The sequence below is a fragment of the Borostomias antarcticus genome (assembly GCF_949987555.1).
Source record: "Borostomias antarcticus genome assembly, chromosome: 12".
Classification (NCBI taxonomy): domain Eukaryota; kingdom Metazoa; phylum Chordata; class Actinopteri; order Stomiiformes; family Stomiidae; genus Borostomias; species Borostomias antarcticus.
The window spans coordinates 26,759,225-26,779,224 of record NC_140245.1 but is presented as its reverse complement, the minus strand read 5'-3'; the positions used below and the strand labels follow the sequence as shown (position 1 = coordinate 26,779,224).

The 20,000-nt window shown below is 41.5% G+C and overlaps 1 protein-coding gene across 1 annotated transcript in view; it reads right to left on the bottom strand.

Annotated features, from left to right (window-relative positions):
* slc4a10a (solute carrier family 4 member 10a) overlaps positions 1 to 20,000 on the bottom strand; it is a gene marked incomplete at both ends in the record, with an annotated part of 62,971 nt that overhangs the window by 36,356 nt on the left and 6,615 nt on the right. Inside the window, one exon of the mRNA XM_084446557.1 lies at positions 1,719 to 1,800. Coding sequence (XP_084302683.1) covers positions 1,719 to 1,800 — 82 coding nt within the window. The remainder of the gene's footprint in view (positions 1 to 1,718; positions 1,801 to 20,000) is intronic.

Here is a 20,000-nt window from a genome sequence, read left to right as displayed (position 1 = left end):
AAATAAAAATAAAAATAAAAATAAAAATAAAAATAAAAATAAAAATAAAAATAAAATATATATATAAAAAAAAAAATATATAATAATAATAAATATAATAAATATAACAATAATAATAATAAAAATTTAAATATATTTTAAGAAATAAAAAATAAATATAAATATAACAATAATAATAATAATAATAATAATAATAATTAAAAAAATAAAAATAGAAATATATAAAAAAAATATTATAATAATAATAAATATAATAAATATAACAATAATAATAATAAAAATTAAAATATATTTTAAGAAATAAAAAAATAAAAAAAATATAACAATAATAATAATAATAATAATAATAATAATAAAACGGTTACAGGTTGAAGTACATAGCTCTAGAGCCATAGATTTAAAGTCTGTGACTGGAGGAAGTGCTGTACCTCAAACTGTAGAGTTTGTTGTGAGGTATTCCAGGTATGAGGAGCATCATGGAAAAAGGCAGCCCTTCTACACAACTAACCCTAACCCTAACGCTAACCCTAACCCATAACTCTCTCCTGAGAAACAGAACAAACCTGGCATAACTCTCTCCTGAGAAACAGAACCAACCTGGCATAACTCTCTCCTGAGAAACAGAACCAACCGGGCATAACTCTCTCCTGAGAAACAGAACCAACCTGGCATAACTCTCTCCTGAGAAACAGAACTAACCTGGCATAACTCTCTCCTGAGAAACAGAACCAACCGTGCGTCTCGGGGTTCAACAGCTGCAGGCCAGAGACCGTGGAAATGTGTTCCCTGTGCTTCACAAACATTAAAAGCATTTGCTGAGGGGCTGAAGAAGGAAAATAAAGCAGAATGCCACCCATTATGAAGTGATTCATCCGCTCGCCATTATTATTATGTTAAAAGGCGGAAAGCAAGGAGGGAGGGATGAGTACAAGGCAGGGAGGGGGGAGCCAGGGTAAAGGACTCATCCAAGTGCCCCGGGACATCGTCACACAGAGGCGGTCTTAGCATGTGGCGCCCGCCGCGCAGTCACAACCCCGCCCCCCCCCCCCCCCCCCCACGGGTGGCCAGGCCGACGCTATGACATCATGGCGCCGGGATGAGCTGATTCCCAAAATCTCCTCCCGACCAATTGGAAGCCAGGGAGGAGGTTAGATCAGGGGAACGAGAGGCAGTTCTCAACCCCTCGTCGCCCGCGACAGGCGCGCTTTCATGTCACCTCGCCGACGCGCTCACTCGCAGCCAATCACATGCCACATCCTGTCTGTGATCCACGCACAAAGCAAAGCACGCCTACAACCTTGACGTTGGAAGTACTTTTAAGCACGTCGATACAGCTTCGACACAAGCCACATCTGAATAAGCTGTCTGGGGACGTGCCCGTTTAAAAACTGCGAGGACCTCTGAGATTCCTGGGTGGGTTTTACTGTGAGGGAGTCAAGATGATTGGTGGGTTCTCTATAAATAGAATGGCTCCCTGGGCTTGGGCACCTGCTGATGTCATGGAACGTCTTTTCTCATCCTTCTCTCCGGATTGACACATTGTGTGACCGTGAGTGTGTGTGTGTGTGTGTGTGTGTGTGTGTGAGAGCGCATGCGTGAGTATGAGTGTGTGCTCGATTCCCTACATTCTCTCGCACATCCACTGTGTGTGGGCGTGTGAGGTGGGTGTGTTAGGTTGTGTGTGTGTGTGTGTGTGTGTGTGTGCGTGTGTGTGTTACCTTCGAGCTCCTCCTTCTCAAAGTTGGTGTTGAGCATGGAGCGCGTGCCGCCTCGGTCCACCACCGCCTCCTCATCAGTCCTCTGGAGACAGAGGAGACGCCATGGTTACACACACACACACACACACACACACACACACACACACACACACACACACACACACACACGTGAGTGTGCTCCAGCCATGACCAGTCACCGATCAACCATTCAACCGTTCACAGATGCAATTTCATTTCCTGTACCGCCACTAGCATGTCATTATACAAGACCCCCGCTACCCCCCCACCTCCCCCCCACGCATCCCGAAATAAACACGCCTCTCTGTGGGGCTGTGGTAACTCCCCCCGGCCGTCGTCATGGCAACTAGCGTGGGCCCTGTCGTGACTTCGCGCGACGTCCGTCTCCCCCCCAGGCTGCGCAAGCGACTTGTTGTAGTCGTAGCTTTACGACGGAGACTCCGGCTCGTGTTGGAGGAGGAGGAGGAGGAAGAGGAGGAGGAGGAGGAGGAGGAGGAGGAGGAGGAGGAGGAGGGAGAGGAAGAGGAGGAGGGAGCTGAATGGTGCTCAGGGATGCACTTGACCTGTAGACCCATGTTTGGCTCGACCTCATTTTCCTTTAAAAGCGATGGTCCCTGCCTACGGGAAAGATGAAAGCTCTTTGCATGTAAGGGTAAACATACATGTAATTTGTGTGTGTGTGTGTGTGTGTGTGTGTGTGTGTGTGTGTGTGTGTGTGTGTGTGTGTGTGTGTGTGCTAAGCCTGTGCAACATCATTGCAGGAGCTCCCACCCCACCTAATGCGCTAATGCTGCCTTGGTAATCGCCTGAAGCGCACTACAGCAGCCATTCTCACACAATCACGCTTGATGACACACACACACACACAACCATGTGAGAGAGTGCAAATCATGGGAGTGTTGCAGACAGATGTTAAGAGTAGGGTGGTTGGGCTTCCAACACTCAACACGCAACACTCACACACACACACACACACACACACGGGTATCATGGCAGATATAGGCCATCACCGATTCGCTTTATTCACTTCAGCTGCCGTATTGGTCAGTCTGACGTGATACAAATGCAGAAGTGCCCGTTGACTCCAATGTTAAAAGTTCACTATGAAAACACCACTTCAAGAACCAGAATAGTCCAAACTAGAAAGGGCGCTCCGAGAGCACGGGGCTCCGCCCATTAATGCATGTTGTTGGTGTAATTGAGCTGAAATGGTTAAACTCACTTCTCAGTATAAATATAGCACACTTGCACCATTGAAGAGTGAGCTTGTTGGTGGTGTAACTGATTGTGGTGTTTATGAGAGGTGGTCATGTATGAACACAACTGAACATACTTGTGCAATGTTTTCAATCACCCATTATAGACAATAACAGAAGACATAAGTTACAAAACTATATACAGAAATTAAGTCCAGTGTTCATTCCTCTGGGGGGTAAAAAGGACGGGCACTAGCCCAGTGTCCATGTCTCTGGGAGGGGTAGAAGGGCACTAGTCCAGTGTCCATGTCTCTGGGAGGGGTAGAGGGGCACTAGCCCAGTGTCCATGTCTCTGGGAGGGGTAGAGGGGCACTAGCCCAGTGTCCATGTCTCTGGGAGGGGTAGAGGGGCACTAGCCCAGTGTCCATGCCTCTGGGAGGGGTAGAGGGTGTGAAGTGAATAAAGCAAATAAGACACTGTGTCATATATCAATAAAATATGTACTGTCTGTGTCATCTCAACATTTACTGTAGACAAGGATGATTGTTTTGGGTCAACCATTTGATATGACGTCTGTGGAGGCCTTGAACCCAAGCCCTCTCAACCTTCTTATGAGCTTCTTTATAAATAACCCAGTCTTAATCATACTGTATGTCAACCATTGTGAACGTGATGATGAGTGTGTGCTAGTCTGCTGTGTGCAGAGTTGGAATCATCCTGCGATGAGCTTAGCGAGGCGCCAGCTGCATAGATAAGTAGTGAATAACAACTCTTTATCTGCTCCTCATTGGTCGCTCTGACCTGGCCTGCTGGGGTTGCTATGCAACGTCATCTCTATAAGGACGGCCGTATGTGTAGAATCATCTGATCCTGACTGCATCTCTGCCCGAGTGCCCCAGACACCGCGTTCGCACATATCTTATCCTAGATAAAGACAGACAGTTTTAAACTCAAACTTGATTGATTAATCTCACTCTTGGGTACATGATTATAAAATGTAGAAGCGTGCGGTGGAACACTTCCCCCGTCAGAGGGTTCATTATCACAAACAGCCAAACCACAAACAACCTATCAGCAACCACAGAAGGAGGGGATGAAAACGGAGGACATCTTTCCTGTAGGGCTGTTCTCATCCAGAGGGCTGGTCTGGTGATCTTTCCTGTAGGGCTGTTCTCATCCAGAGGGCTGGTCTGGTGATCTATCCTGTAGGGCTGTTCTCATCCAGAGGGCTGGTCTGGTGGAGCTGAGACCCCAGGGAGAGACATGGGGCCCATAATCTAATAAACTATCTAGAGTAGAATATCCGCTAATAATGGAACAACTTTCACATTTCTTCATGTAATAAAAAACGATGTAATAACATCACCATAATGTCATGGAAATGCTGAACCAATACAAACACACCAAAGTACAAACGTATGATGTTAGTGGTTCAGCGTTTTTATCTGAGTTTTTAATGCATAAAAAAAGAAAGAAAGTTATTACATTACTGACAGTTCTTATCCGTACTTCATTCTCTAATTACCGGTATTTATTACCTTATCCGTACTTCATTCTATAATTACCAGTAGTCGCTACGGGTCCCTTGGGAACAACCTTCAGTCTCAGTGATGTCATCAGGAGCAGAGCTGACGTCTCACACACACACACGGGCGGGCGCGCGCACACACACACACACACGCGCACACACACACGCATGCACACGCACACACACACGCACGCACGCGCACGCGCACGCACACACGCGCACGCACACACACACACACGCACGCACGCACGCACGCACACACACACACAGCTGCCCCCCATTCCCACCCGGTGAGAGAGACGGTGAGGGTACAGTAGTGTCTAAATCAGTCTTAGCTCCTCCTAGACAACCCTGTCTCCGACATGACGGCCATGACACCCGCTCTCCATGAGGAGGCAGAAACTGAGTCATGATCCGGATCGGTTTAGGGGGTCGGGATCCTTTCACTCCCATTATGAAAGCACACATTTCTATTTCCAGAAGGGATTATTACTCAGTTCATGACAATGGTTCTGATTCATGCCTCGCTGTGACGGAGAGCTGAGTCGGGCTCACACAGACAGGATGTTCTCTCAGTGACTGACTGACATAAATGCAGGAACACCAAGAACCCGAAAGGCACTAGGGACTCTGAGTCCGACAGCGGGACCAAAAAAGGTCAAATCGGTGCTAATTTTACCGTAGTACTTTGCTGTGCTTTGGAAACATATAATAGCTTCTGTTCTCCCAAAACATGAATTGCCTGGATATATGCTAATTATTGAATTAATGTTTTATAAACAATGCAAAACTCATCATACATGTTTCCTCACTATTCTAATATTGTAATATTCTTTTTACGATATTTTTTGCCCAGGTCTGACAAATTCTCCTCCAGCAAATTCTAGCCCCCAATTAGTGAACCTGTTCCAAAACAACCAGTTTGGTTTGACAAATGAGACAGAATGTCCTGCCTGCTAGTGTGTATTTATAGCAACCGGGCTGGGCTGGGACCCTAGGCCAGTCTGGAGTCAGCATGCCAGCCAATCACACACAGCCCTGCCTTTATCACAACACAATCATCTGGGATCAGATTCATCTCCTCCAAAGATACCTCGCCATGGCAGAATAACATGGTATCTGACGATGAATCTGCGCTTATAGGGGCGTCGAACCCGTTCACTTTCTGCTGTTCAGATACACGGGTCTGATTCAATCAGCATCCATCATGCACTTCTGCTACATCAAGGGTCATGTGACTCTGCCCAGAGCCCGAGGAGGTGGAGGAGGGTAGGCGCGCACACACACGCACACACACACGCACACACACACACACACACACACACACACACACACACACACACACACACACAGAAACATGCTCACATGCTCACACAGATACGAGCACACACAGGCACAGTGCATATGCTGTTTTTGTGCTTCTGCAGGCAGTGGGACGAATGGGAACACATGGTGGACGAATGAGCACCACCACCGAGGGAAGAGGAAGCTCTGCTGGCCTGGGACCTGGAGGAGCGCTCTGCTCTCTCATGTGTTCAAAGAGCCATCATGTTGACCTGGGTGAGACAGGCTTGACATTGGGGCTCTGTCCGTTCTCTGGGCATTGTGGGAGATATATTTGATATGAGTTAGGCCTGCTGATCAAGTGTTTAGCTCTGGTTACATAGGCTATAAGGGTAATGTTTCAAGAGGCACTAATGTGACAGTGTTTGGTCTAGGGCTACTGTATGTTTATGATATGGTCTCCTAGCTACTTCTAGTGTTAGGGACAGTTACGGTAAAAACACTGGTCAGTCGTTATCTAAAGTCAATATATGTATATGGAAGCATAGTTTATGGTTTCCATGCTAGTCTGTGACTGCAGGAGCGTCTTTGGGTTTGAGGAAATGTATAAAGATTGAAAAGTCTGCATTAGTCAGAGAGCGTTCTCAATGCTGTGCCGAATTATTCTTCAGTAAATTTCCAGATCCACTGGCGTCCAGCGTTTCCTTAATCAATAACAGAGCCAGCAGCATGCTGACCTGCCAGGGGGGATTATTCCACAGCACCATTACCCAACAGTGCAACAGAAAAAGACCGGCTTCCCAGTCAATGCAGGAAGCGTTTATGTGTTTCATTGGGGGCCAGGCAGCGAAGCTGTGTCACCATAGAGATGGGAGCTTGTCTTATTATGAGGGGCTCCTGGTCCCTCTTGTATATCCCAGTCCTCAACTTGCATAGGGGGGAAATAGTCCTGATGGTAGCGCTACAGGAACCGGCGTATGTGCTATCACTTTGCAACCACCAACAACATTTGTTTATTTGTTTATTAAAATGATCCCCATTAGCTGACGCCTAAACGACAAGCTAGGGGTCCAAGAACAGACATTAACAAAACATAACAAACCTCATTAACACAAAAATACAAACATCAAGACATCAATTAGTGCATTCAAGATGTTACAGATGGAAACTATACAATAAGAATACTGGCAAAAGAATCAGAAGACACAATATAAAAACAAAAAAACTATACAAACAATGTGTAGGTCCAAGTGAGCAGAAACTTCCGTATGCTTTGAGCTGACAGGAATTGTGAAGCCCATCACTCGGTTTTTCTCCAAAGCTACACTACATCTTCAGACTGTCCTCCACAAACAACCTTCACAGGTTTTTGAAATATCAAAAATTGAGCCCACAAAGCATCAAAATGTTTTACTGTATGCAAATACTCACTCAATAAATCTCCAATGTTCATGAAAAAAAGACAAAATTTTCATGACATGGTAGATGTAGTATGAACATTTCCAGAATTGTATCTCAAACTGAATTTTTGGTAGTATTTTGAAGTCTGTCCCCATTTTTCCCGTCAAACTACGGCTGTTCATACAATAAAAAAAAATACATTACCCACAATCCTATAGTGAAACAGCAATGTCTCCACCAATCAAATGTTGTTGGCAAACCCGCCCCAATAGCGGATCCTAGGACTGCAAGTGGCTAAATTGACTCTGATTGAGAGGACACCTGTGCCACTGATTGCTTGATTGGTTTCCACCTGTCTTGTTAGTCTGTGTATATATAGTCTGTGTATATATAGTCTGTGTATATATCGCATACATGTAGCTCCACTCTTGTTTGTCTGTTCATCATTTGCTGTAGCTGTGCGTTGTCCCTGGTGTTTCCTGTGCCCTCTTGTAAGTTTTGTCTTTTGTTCTCCACTTGTTGAGTGTATCCTTTAGTTTTATTGTTCGTCTTTGGTTTAGTTTTTTACCCCTTGTGGTGCCTTTAACATTTTGTGGAAACTGATGAAACCTCCATGTTACATACACCTGTGACATTTACCTACAACCCTTGATTGCTTGTCAGTGTGAAACCATCTACAGTATGGCTTCTAACATAGCAGGTAACTCATAGCAGGTAACTCATAGCAGGTAACTCATAGCAGGTAACTCAGAACAGGTAACTCATAGCAGGTAACTCATAGCAGGTAACTCATAGCAGGTTGCTCAACAAGAGTTCAAGCCCAGTGGGATACAGAATAAAATGCTAATGCATAGTCAGGCATTGTGCTGACATGATTTTCTTGGAAGATTTTTTATTAAAGGTTTAAATTGTGGTCTGGGCAAATCCACCCATATGCATTTGTCATGTTCTCTTCATCTACCTCATGTTCCTTTCTCAGTGTTTGTATTGTGGCATCCCAGGGGACAGGGAAACAAATGTCAAAATGGCTGTGGCACACAGACAAGGGAAGCAAGTTACAGAAGCTAGCTAGAGGTTGTCTCTTTAATAAACCTAAGTGTTACAAATGAAAGATCTCAAACAAAATCCACACATGAGGCAGCATGCTTTCTGCCTCACCCCTCTTCTCCCAGGCTTCTGACAGTCATTTAGCTGACAACTTTTATCCAAAGTGACATACAATAGTCTTACATTTAACATGGGATGTTGCATGGGATGTTGGTGTACTATTCATCAGAACTCAAGTGCATCTCTTTCTCAACAAGTGACTAAGAGTATAATCTAGTGCTTAAGATGAAGTGCAAAAGTAAATAAAATAAAAAAACAGGTGCTTAAGAGGGACAATCCTTGTAGTACTTGATGTCCTGATGTCGGTGGGCAGTTCACTGTGTGGCCAGGACAGAAAAGAGCTGTGACGATGTCACAACCTCAAACCTTGTTCCATCTCCTAACTAGCAGTTAACAGGAAAACATATGCCTGCACTAGTCTGTGTATATATGTCCACCTAGACCCTCATATTTGTAATTTATCTCCTTTGACTCTGCACGACCCAGTGCAGCGCAGCAGCTATCATTTATTTTTTTGCCATTGGAGTCTATGGCAATACATGGAAATATCTGGCCAAAAGTTGTGAAATTTGGCACGCTCATTAGGGACAGTCCCATGACCCTTGTCACCAAAGCTCCTGTAGGCAGCTCGAACACTAGCATCACCAATGTGTCAAAGTTGGAGGTGCGTTTATGCGTGCAACTTTTGACCCGTAAGCTGGATTTTCAAAAAATGAGGTACCGTTGGATTCCTTGGCTCAAGCCAGGTTCAAAGCTCATTTACGCCATATTGTATTTTTTGCTATATCACGTTTTATGAAAAAGTCACAGGCCACATTTTTTCTCATTTTCACCAAAATTGGCACACATGATCTTCAGGCCAGGCCGCATAAGAGTTATCAGATCGATTTTTGATTTTCAAGTGTTCACCCGTCACAGCCAATCGAAATTGGCAGAAAAGCTGCTAAATAAGAAATAACGTCGTTATCGGCAATGTTTTGATGTATCAAAACCAAATTTGGTACACTTATCGGAGACCGTCCCATAACTCCTGTCACTAAGGCCCAGTCCCAATGTCCCCCCTAAACCCTCAAGCCCTGAGCCCTCACAGACTTATTGACGTCACCTGGTGAAGTGATCGAGTGTGAGAGGGACTGGGCCTAAGTCTCATGTCAGCACTTTGAGCACTCTAGCGCCACCAATGTGTCAAAGTTGGAGGTAAGTTTATGCTGAACCTTATGCCCGATTTTGAAAATTGAGGTACCATTGGATTCCGTGGATCAAGCAGAGATCAGTGCATCCTAGTACGTCATTTCCACCATATTGGATTTTATGTAAAAGTTGTTTTTTAAGTCACATACCACAATTTTCCTTCAATCTTCAACAAGCTTGCCAGAGATGATCTTCAGGCCAAGCTTCACAAAAGTTATCAGATGGATTTTCTAAAGCATTTGCCCGTCACAGCCAATCGAAGTGAGATCATGTCTCAGTTAAACCCAATCTTTGCTCAATTCACATACAGTAAAACGTATTAGTGTTTACAGCCGTACTTTTAACATGATATCAAGTTGTCATGTAGTCTGCCCTGCTGTTCCTGATTGGTCCCTTGATCCCTGCCTGCAAATATGACAAGTAAACCCACTTGAACTGGAAAAAGAGTGTAGTCCTATCATATCCATTTCACAGAGATCCTTATGAGTGTGCAAACAGGCAAACACACATCCACTCAAACTGCATTGCTTTGCCATGAGCTTAAACACAATTGCCCTTTAATCCTGCCTGAATCCAATCCATTTCGATGTCCTGCTGATATAAAGACTTGTGGAGTAGTGTGATATAAAGACTTGAGGAGTAGTGTGATATAAAGACTTGAGGAGTAGTGTGATGTAAAGACTTGTGGAGTAGTGTGATATAAAGACTTGTGGAGTAGTGATATAAAGACTTGAGGAGTAGTGTGATATAAAGACTTGAGGAGTAGTGTGATGTAAAGACTTGTGGAGTAGTGTGATATAAAGACTTGTGGAGTAGTGATATAAAGACTTGAGGAGTAGTGTGATGTAAAGACTTGAGGAGTAGTGATGTAAAGACTTGTGGAGTAGTGTGATATAAAGACTTGTGGAGTAGTGTGATATAAAGACTTGTGGAGTAGTGTGATATAAAGACTTGTGGAGTAGTGTGATATAAAGACTTGTGGAGTAGTGATATAAAGACTTGAGGAGTAGTGATATAAAGACTTGAGGAGTAGTGTGATATAAAGACTTGTGGAGTAGTGATATAAAGACTTGAGGAGTAGTGTGATATAAAGACTTGAGGAGTAGTGTGATATAAAGACTTGTGGAGTAGTGTGATATAAAGACTTGAGGAGTAGTGTGATATAAAGACTTGAGGAGTAGTGTGATATAAAGACTTGTGGAGTAGTGATATAAAGACTTGTGGAGTAGTGTGATATAAAGACTTGAGTAGTGTGATATAAAGACTTGTGGAGTAGTGTGATATAAAGACTTGAGGAGTAGTGTGATATAAAGACTTGTGGAGTAGTGTGATATAAAGACTTGTGGAGTAGTGATATAAAGACTTGAGGAGTAGTGTGATATAAAGACTTGAGGAGTAGTGTGATGTAAAGACTTGTGGCGTAGTGTGATATAAAGACTTGTGGAGTAGTGATATAAAGACTTGTGGAGTAGTGTGATGTAAAGACTTGTGGAGTAGTGTGATATAAAGACTTGAGGAGTAGTGTGATATAAAGACTTGTGGAGTAGTGTGATATAAAGACTTGTGGAGTAGTGTGATATAAAGACTTGAGGAGTAGTGTGATATAAAGACTTGTGGAGTAGTGTGATATAAAGACTTGTGGAGTAGTGTGATATAAAGACTTGAGGAGTAGTGTGATGTAAAGACTTGTGGAGTAGTGTGATATAAAGACTTGAGGAGTAGTGTGATATAAAGACTTGTGGAGTAGTGTGATATAAAGACTTGTGGAGTAGTGTGATATAAAGACTTGTGGAGTAGAGTGATATAAAGACTTGTGGAGTAGTGTGATATAAAGACTTGTGGAGTAGTGTGATATTAAGACTTGTGGAGTAGTGTGATATAAAGACTTGAGGAGTAGTGTGATATAAAGACTTGTGGAGTAGTGTGATATAAAGACTTGTGGAGTAGTGTGATATAAAGACTTGAGGAGTAGTGTGATATAAAGACTTGAGTAGTGTGATATAAAGACTTGAGTAGTGTGATATAAAGACTTGTGGAGTAGTGTGATATAAAGACTTGAGGAGTAGTGTGATATAAAGACTTGTGGAGTAGTGTGATATAAAGACTTGAGGAGTAGTGTGATATAAAGACTTGTGGAGTAGTGTGATATAAAGACTTGAGGAGTAGTGTGATATAAAGACTTGTGGAGTAGTGATATAAAGACTTGTGGAGTAGTGTGATATAAAGACTTGAGTAGTGTGATATAAAGACTTGTGGAGTAGTGTGATATAAAGACTTGTGGAGTAGTGTGATATAAAGACTTGTGGAGTAGTGTGATATAAAGACTTGTGGAGTAGTGTGATATAAAGACTTGAGTAGTGTGATATAAAGACTTGTGGAGTAGTGTGATATAAAGACTTGTGGAGTAGTGTGATATAAAGACTTGTGGAGTAGTGTGATATAAAGACTTGTGGAGTAGTGTGATATAAAGACTTGTGGAGTAGTGTGATATAAAGACTTGTGGAGTAGTGTGATATAAAGACTTGTGGCGTAGTGTGATATAAAGACTTGAGTAGTGTGATATAAAGACTTGTGGAGTAGTGTGATATAAAGACTTGAGTAGTGTGATATAAAGACTTGTGGAGTAGTGATATAAAGACTTGAGGAGTAGTGTGATATAAAGACTTGTGGAGTAGTGTGATATAAAGACTTGTGGAGTAGTGATATAAAGACTTGTGGAGTAGTGTGATATAAAGACTTGAGGAGTAGTGTGATATAAAGACTTGTGGAGTAGTGATATAAAGACTTGTGGAGTAGTGTGATATAAAGACTTGAGGAGTAGTGTGATATAAAGACTTGTGTGGAGTAGTGATATAAAGACTTGTGGAGTAGTGTGATATAAAGACTTGAGGAGTAGTGTGATATAAAGACTTGTGGAGTAGTGTGATATAAAGACTTGTGGAGTAGTGTGATATAAAGACTTGTGGAGTAGTGTGATATAAAGACTTGTGGAGTAGTGTGATATAAAGACTTGTGGAGTAGTGTGATGTAAAGACTTGTGGAGTAGTGTGATATAAAGACTTGTGGAGTAGTGTGATATAAAGACTTGAGGAGTAGTGTGATATAAAGACTTGTGGAGTAGTGTGATATAAAGACTTGAGGAGTAGTGTGATATAAAGACTTGTGGAGTAGTGTGATATAAAGACTTGTGGAGTAGTGTGATATAAAGACTTGAGGAGTAGTGATATAAAGACTTGAGGAGTAGTGATATAAAGACTTGTGGAGTAGTGTGATATAAAGACTTGTGGAGTAGTGTGATAGAAAGACTTGTGGAGTAGTGTGATATAAAGACTTGAGGAGTAGTGTGATATAAAGACTTGTGGAGTAGTGTGATATAAAGACTTGAGGAGTAGTGTGATATAAAGACTTGTGGAGTAGTGTGATATAAAGACTTGAGGAGTAGTGTGATATAAAGACTTGTGGAGTAGTGATATAAAGACTTGTGGAGTAGTGTGATATAAAGACTTGAGTAGTGTGATATAAAGACTTGTGGAGTAGTGTGATATAAAGACTTGTGGAGTAGTGTGATATAAAGACTTGTGGAGTAGTGTGATATAAAGACTTGTGGAGTAGTGTGATATAAAGACTTGAGTAGTGTGATATAAAGACTTGTGGAGTAGTGTGATATAAAGACTTGTGGAGTAGTGTGATATAAAGACTTGTGGAGTAGTGTGATATAAAGACTTGTGGAGTAGTGTGATATAAAGACTTGTGGAGTAGTGTGATATAAAGACTTGTGGAGTAGTGTGATATAAAGACTTGTGGCGTAGTGTGATATAAAGACTTGAGTAGTGTGATATAAAGACTTGTGGAGTAGTGTGATATAAAGACTTGAGTAGTGTGATATAAAGACTTGTGGAGTAGTGATATAAAGACTTGAGGAGTAGTGTGATATAAAGACTTGTGGAGTAGTGTGATATAAAGACTTGTGGAGTAGTGATATAAAGACTTGTGGAGTAGTGTGATATAAAGACTTGAGGAGTAGTGTGATATAAAGACTTGTGGAGTAGTGATATAAAGACTTGTGGAGTAGTGTGATATAAAGACTTGAGGAGTAGTGTGATATAAAGACTTGTGTGGAGTAGTGATATAAAGACTTGTGGAGTAGTGTGATATAAAGACTTGAGGAGTAGTGTGATATAAAGACTTGTGGAGTAGTGTGATATAAAGACTTGTGGAGTAGTGTGATATAAAGACTTGTGGAGTAGTGTGATATAAAGACTTGTGGAGTAGTGTGATATAAAGACTTGTGGAGTAGTGTGATGTAAAGACTTGTGGAGTAGTGTGATATAAAGACTTGTGGAGTAGTGTGATATAAAGACTTGAGGAGTAGTGTGATATAAAGACTTGTGGAGTAGTGTGATATAAAGACTTGAGGAGTAGTGTGATATAAAGACTTGTGGAGTAGTGTGATATAAAGACTTGTGGAGTAGTGTGATATAAAGACTTGAGGAGTAGTGATATAAAGACTTGAGGAGTAGTGATATAAAGACTTGTGGAGTAGTGTGATATAAAGACTTGTGGAGTAGTGTGATAGAAAGACTTGTGGAGTAGTGTGATATAAAGACTTGAGGAGTAGTGTGATATAAAGACTTGTGGAGTAGTGTGATATAAGGACTTGAGGAGTAGTGTGATATAAAGACTTGTGGAGTAGTGTGATATAAAGACTTGAGGAGTAGTGATATAAAGACTTGTAGAGTAGTGTGATATAAAGACTTGAGGAGTAGTGTGATATAAAGACTTGTGGAGTAGTGTGATATAAAGACTTGAGGAGTAGTGATATAAAGACTTGTAGAGTAGTGTGATATAAAGACTTGTGGAGTAGTGTGATATAAAGACTTGTGGAGTAGTGTGATATAAAGACTTGAGGAGTAGTGTGATAGAAAGACTTGAGGAGTAGTGTGATATAAAGACTTGTGGAGTAGTGTGATATAAAGACTTGAGGAGTAGTGTGATATAAAGACTTGAGGAGTAGTGTGATATAAAGACTTGAGGAGTAGTGATATAAAGACTTGTGGAGTAGTGTGATATAAAGACTTGAGGAGTAGTGATATAAAGACTTGTGGAGTAGTGATATAAAGACTTGTGGAGTAGTGATATAAAGACTTGTGGAGTAGTGATATAAAGACTTGTGGAGTAGTGTGATATAAAGACTTGTGGAGTAGTGTGATATAAAGACTTGAGGAGTAGTGTGATATAAAGACTTGAGGAGTAGTGTGATGTAAAGACTTGTGGAGTAGTGTGATATAAAGACTTGAGGAGTAGTGTGATAGAAAGACTTGAGGAGTAGTGTGATATAAAGACTTGTGGAGTAGTGATATAAAGACTTGTGGAGTAGTGATATAAAGACTTGTGGAGTAGTGATATAAAGACTTGTGGAGTAGTGTGATATAAAGACTTGTGGAGTAGTGTGATATAAAGACTTGAGGAGTAGTGATATAAAGACTTGAGGAGTAGTGTGATATAAAGACTTGTGGAGTAGTGATATAAAGACTTGTGGAGTAGTGTGATATAAAGACTTGTGGAGTAGTGTGATATAAAGACTTGTGGAGTAGTGATATAAAGACTTGAGGAGTAGTGTGATATAAAGACTTGTGGAGTAGTGTGATATAAAGACTTGTGGAGTAGTGATATAAAGACTTGAGGAGTAGTGTGATATAAAGACTTGTGGAGTAGTGTGATATAAAGACTTGTGGAGTAGTGTGATATAAAGACTTGAGGAGTAGTGTGATATAAAGACTTGAGGAGTAGTGTGATATAAAGACTTGAGGAGTAGTGTGATATAAAGACTTGAGGAGTAGTGTGATATAAAGACTTGAGGAGTAGTGTGATATAAAGACTTGAGGAGTAGTGTGATATAAAGACTTGTGGAGTAGTGTGATATAAAGACTTGAGGAGTAGTGTGATATAAAGACTTGAGGAGTAGTGTGATATAAAGACTTGTGGAGTAGTGTGATATAAAGACTTGAGGAGTAGTGTGATATAAAGACTTGAGGAGTAGTGTGATGTAAAGACTTGTGGAGTAGTGTGATATAAAGACTTGTGGAGTAGTGTGATATAAAGACTTGTGGAGTAGTGTGATATAAAGACTTGTGGAGTAGTGTGATATAAAGACTTGTGGAGTAGTGTGATATAAAGACTTGTGGAGTAGTGTGATATAAAGACTTGTGGAGTAGTGTGATATAAAGACTTGTGGAGTAGTGTGATATAAAGACTTGTGGAGTAGTGATATAAAGACTTGTGGAGTAGTGTGATATAAAGACTTGAGGAGTAGTGTGATATAAAGACTTGAGGAGTAGTGATATAAAGACTTGTGGAGTAGTGTGATATAAAGACTTGAGGAGTAGTGTGATATAAAGACTTGTGGAGTAGTGTGATATAAAGACTTGAGGAGTAGTGTGATAGAAAGACTTGAGGAGTAGTGTGATATAAAGACTTGTGGAGTAGTGATATAAAGACTTGTGGAGTAGTGTGATATAAAGACTTGTGGAGTAGTGTGATATAAAGACTTGAGGAGTAGTGTGATAGAAAGACTTGAGGAGTAGTGTGATATAAAGACTTGAGGAGTAGTGATATAAAGACTTGTGGAGTAGTGATATAAAGACTTGTGGAGTAGTGTGATATAAAGACTTGTGGAGTAGTGATATAAAGACTTGTGGAGTAGTGATATAAAGACTTGTGGAGTAGTGTGATATAAAGACTTGAGGAGTAGTGTGATGTAAAGACTTGTGGAGTAGTGATATAAAGACTTGTGGAGTAGTGTGATATAAAGACTTGTGGAGTAGTGTGATATAAAGACTTGTGGAGTAGTGTGATATAAAGACTTGTGGAGTAGTGTGATATAAAGACTTGAGGAGTAGTGATATAAAGACTTGTGGAGTAGTGTGATATAAAGACTTGTGGAGTAGTGTGATATTAAGACTTGTGGAGTAGTGATATAAAGACTTGTGGAGTAGTGTGATATAAAGACTTGTGGAGTAGTGTGATATAAAGACTTGAGGAGTAGTGTGATATAAAGACTTGTGGAGTAGTGTGATATAAAGACTTGTGGAGTAGTGTGATATAAAGACTTGTGGAGTAGTGTGATATAAAGACTTGTGGAGTAGTGTGATATAAAGACTTGTGGAGTAGTGATATAAAGACTTGTGGAGTAGTGTGATATAAAGACTTGTGGAGTAGTGTGATATAAAGACTTGTGGAGTAGTGATATAAAGACTTGTGGAGTAGTGTGATATTAAGACTTGAGGAGTAGTGATATAAAGACTTGTGGAGTAGTGTGATATAAAGACTTGAGGAGTAGTGTGATATAAAGACTTGTGGAGTAGTGATATAAAGACTTGAGGAGTAGTGTGATATAAAGACTTGAGGAGTAGTGTGATATAAAGACTTGTGGAGTAGTGATATAAAGACTTGAGGAGTAGTGTGATATAAAGACTTGTGGAGTAGTGTGATATAAAGACTTGTGGAGTAGTGTGATATAAAGACTTGAGGAGTAGTGTGATATAAAGACTTGAGGAGTAGTGTGATATAAAGACTTGAGGAGTAGTGTGATATAAAGACTTGAGGAGTAGTGTGATATAAAGACTTGTGGAGTAGTGATATAAAGACTTGAGGAGTAGTGTGATATAAAGACTTGTGGAGTAGTGATATAAAGACTTGTGGAGTAGTGTGATATAAAGACTTGTGGAGTAGTGTGATATAAAGACTTGAGGAGTAGTGTGATATAAAGACTTGAGGAGTAGTGTGATATAAAGACTTGTGGAGTAGTGTGATATAAAGACTTGTGGAGTAGTGTGATATAAAGACTTGTGGAGTAGTGTGATATAAAGACTTGTGGAGTAGTGTGATATAAAGACTTGAGGAGTAGTGTGATAGAAAGACTTGAGGAGTAGTGATATAAAGACTTGAGGAGTAGTGTGATATAAAGACTTGAGGAGTAGTGATATAAAGACTTGAGGAGTAGTGTGATATAAAGACTTGAGGAGTAGTGTGATATAAAGACTTGAGGAGTAGTGTGATATAAAGACTTGAGGAGTAGTGTGATATAAAGACTTGAGGAGTAGTGTGATATAAAGACTTGAGGAGTAGTGTGATATAAAGACTTGAGGAGTAGTGTGATATAAAGACTTGTGGAGTAGTGTGATATAAAGACTTGAGGAGTAGTGTGATATAAAGACTTGAGGAGTAGTGTGATATAAAGACTTGTGGAGTAGTGATATAAAGACTTGAGGAGTAGTGTGATAGAAAGACTTGAGGAGTAGTGTGATATAAAGACTTGAGGAGTAGTGTGATATAAAGACTTGAGGAGTAGTGTGATATAAAGACTTGTGGAGTAGTGTGATATAAAGACTTGAGGAGTAGTGTGATATAAAGACTTGAGGAGTAGTGTGATATAAAGACTTGTGGAGTAGTGATATAAAGACTTGAGTAGTGTGATATAAAGACTTGAGGAGTAGTGTGATATAAAGACTTGTGGAGTAGTGTGATATAAAGACTTGAGGAGTAGTGTGATATAAAGACTTGAGGAGTAGTGTGATATAAAGACTTGAGGAGTAGTGTGTTGGAGGTGGGGAGGATTCCAGGGCTCTCCAATGAAAACAGAGAAACTATGTCTACAGAATATATCGTGACTTAAAAACAACACGGCCTCTACCCCCACGATGGCTATTTTTTTACGGACCCCTGCACACTGCTGATGCTGTCCGTTAGTCTCTTAATCACAGAGTTTTCTCTCCATCCTCCTGCAGTCCAGGCTTTACCACTCTAAATTCTGTCAGGTGGGGGGGATCATCATTTTGACTTTTTTTTCCATGACCTGGCAGCAGCAAAGCAAAGCAAAGCGAACAATGACAAAAAGACGCCGGAGGCCGAAATCCCTCAAAGGATTACAAACAATTTGGAGCGCTGCACAGCAGGTGTCCTAGAATCTACTGTTACCGCTGCCAGGTGGTGGTTCTCCAATCTCCTATCCTCTCCGTATGCCGCTGCCCCAAATCACTACCCAATTGTGGGGCATCCTGACTGATCCAGAGCAATCTACTTGTCCGTGACAGAACCACTCTTTTTAATGAATTCTCTGCATGACATTGATTTGACCATGATGGAGTGAGTGACTGAAGAGGGACAGCAGTGTCTGTCCTTCTTAGGGACCAGCAGCCAGGCATCCAGTGACCAGCCAGCCAGCCGGTGACCTAGATCGGCTGGCACATCTGGCTGCTGCAACCGACCGGTAAAGAGGACTCTGGGCCATGGAGGTGAAATACCTGGCTTCATGGAAAACACACACGTGACACACACGTGACACACACACACGCAACCGCTCGCTTCCTTTCAATATCCTACCTCTCTGTTCCTCTGAGCAAAAAGGTCAGATGAACCAGCTGGGACCTGTCTGTGTGTGTGTGTGTGTGTGTGTGTGTGTGTGTGTGTGTGTGTGTGTGTGTGTGTGTGTGTGTGTGTGTGTGTGTGTGTGACCATTTCACCAGCCAGACAGAGAGTTTGAGTTCTACTTCAGTAAAATCAGAATGTACACATCAATCTGAAATCAATCAAATGTATAAAATTATTATATTATCATATAATAATTCCGTTTTACAGGCAAATCTTTATAGGCCACATGATTTGTATGCAGCTCATCGACAACCTGCATGCACTCTAGAGGAAGCATCTGAGGGGTCTAAAAATACACACAGCAGATACTTCAAATGACCTCCATCTTTAGTGAGGTCTAACACTGATATCCTTCCCTTCCCCCAACATTCACTCTTCGTTCAGCGCCATTTTCACTAGCTTCTACCTCTAAATATACCACATAATGTATGGTTTTATATAAATTATATATATATATATATATCCTGACCATACATATGAGTAGTTTAAATAATAGATAATTTATGTACTGCGTACAGTATATTAATGATGCATGATCACTTGTGGACAAGTTCAAATCAACAAGCCAACAGAATGCTTGTAAAACATCCTCAGTCGTGACGCATGCCATTTAAATCCCACATTTTCTACCTCCATTTTCGAACTGAAAGTGTTTGCTAAAGGTCAAAACAGATCAAAGTGAACGCAGAAGCCTCATCCACATCTTGTAGAAACACTATCTCTCTTTCCAGCCAGACCTTGTGATATGTCTAAATGACGCCACCCTTTGACCCGAAATTGACCCCGAAGGTGGGAAGAACAACAGGACGGGCCTCGGCGCCAGCAGGAGAGATCTCCCTGACATTTTCTATTCACTGGGAACTCGTTGAGAAATAACAAACAGCGACGATGCCTCCCACGTAGACGTGAAGGCGGGTCTGGCTTAAGTTCCGTCACCTTAGCCAGAACAAACCACCGGGCCCGTTCACACGCCACGCCGCGCGCCTCCAGGACAGAGCGCGCGTTGTTCCGCCACTCTCCGGGACTCGCTCTTCGTGTGACCTGATTTCCAACCCCCCCCCCCCCTCCCCCTTGCTCGTTGGTCTCTCCCTGGGGGCGACTCTGTGACGCACGGAACCACGGGGATGA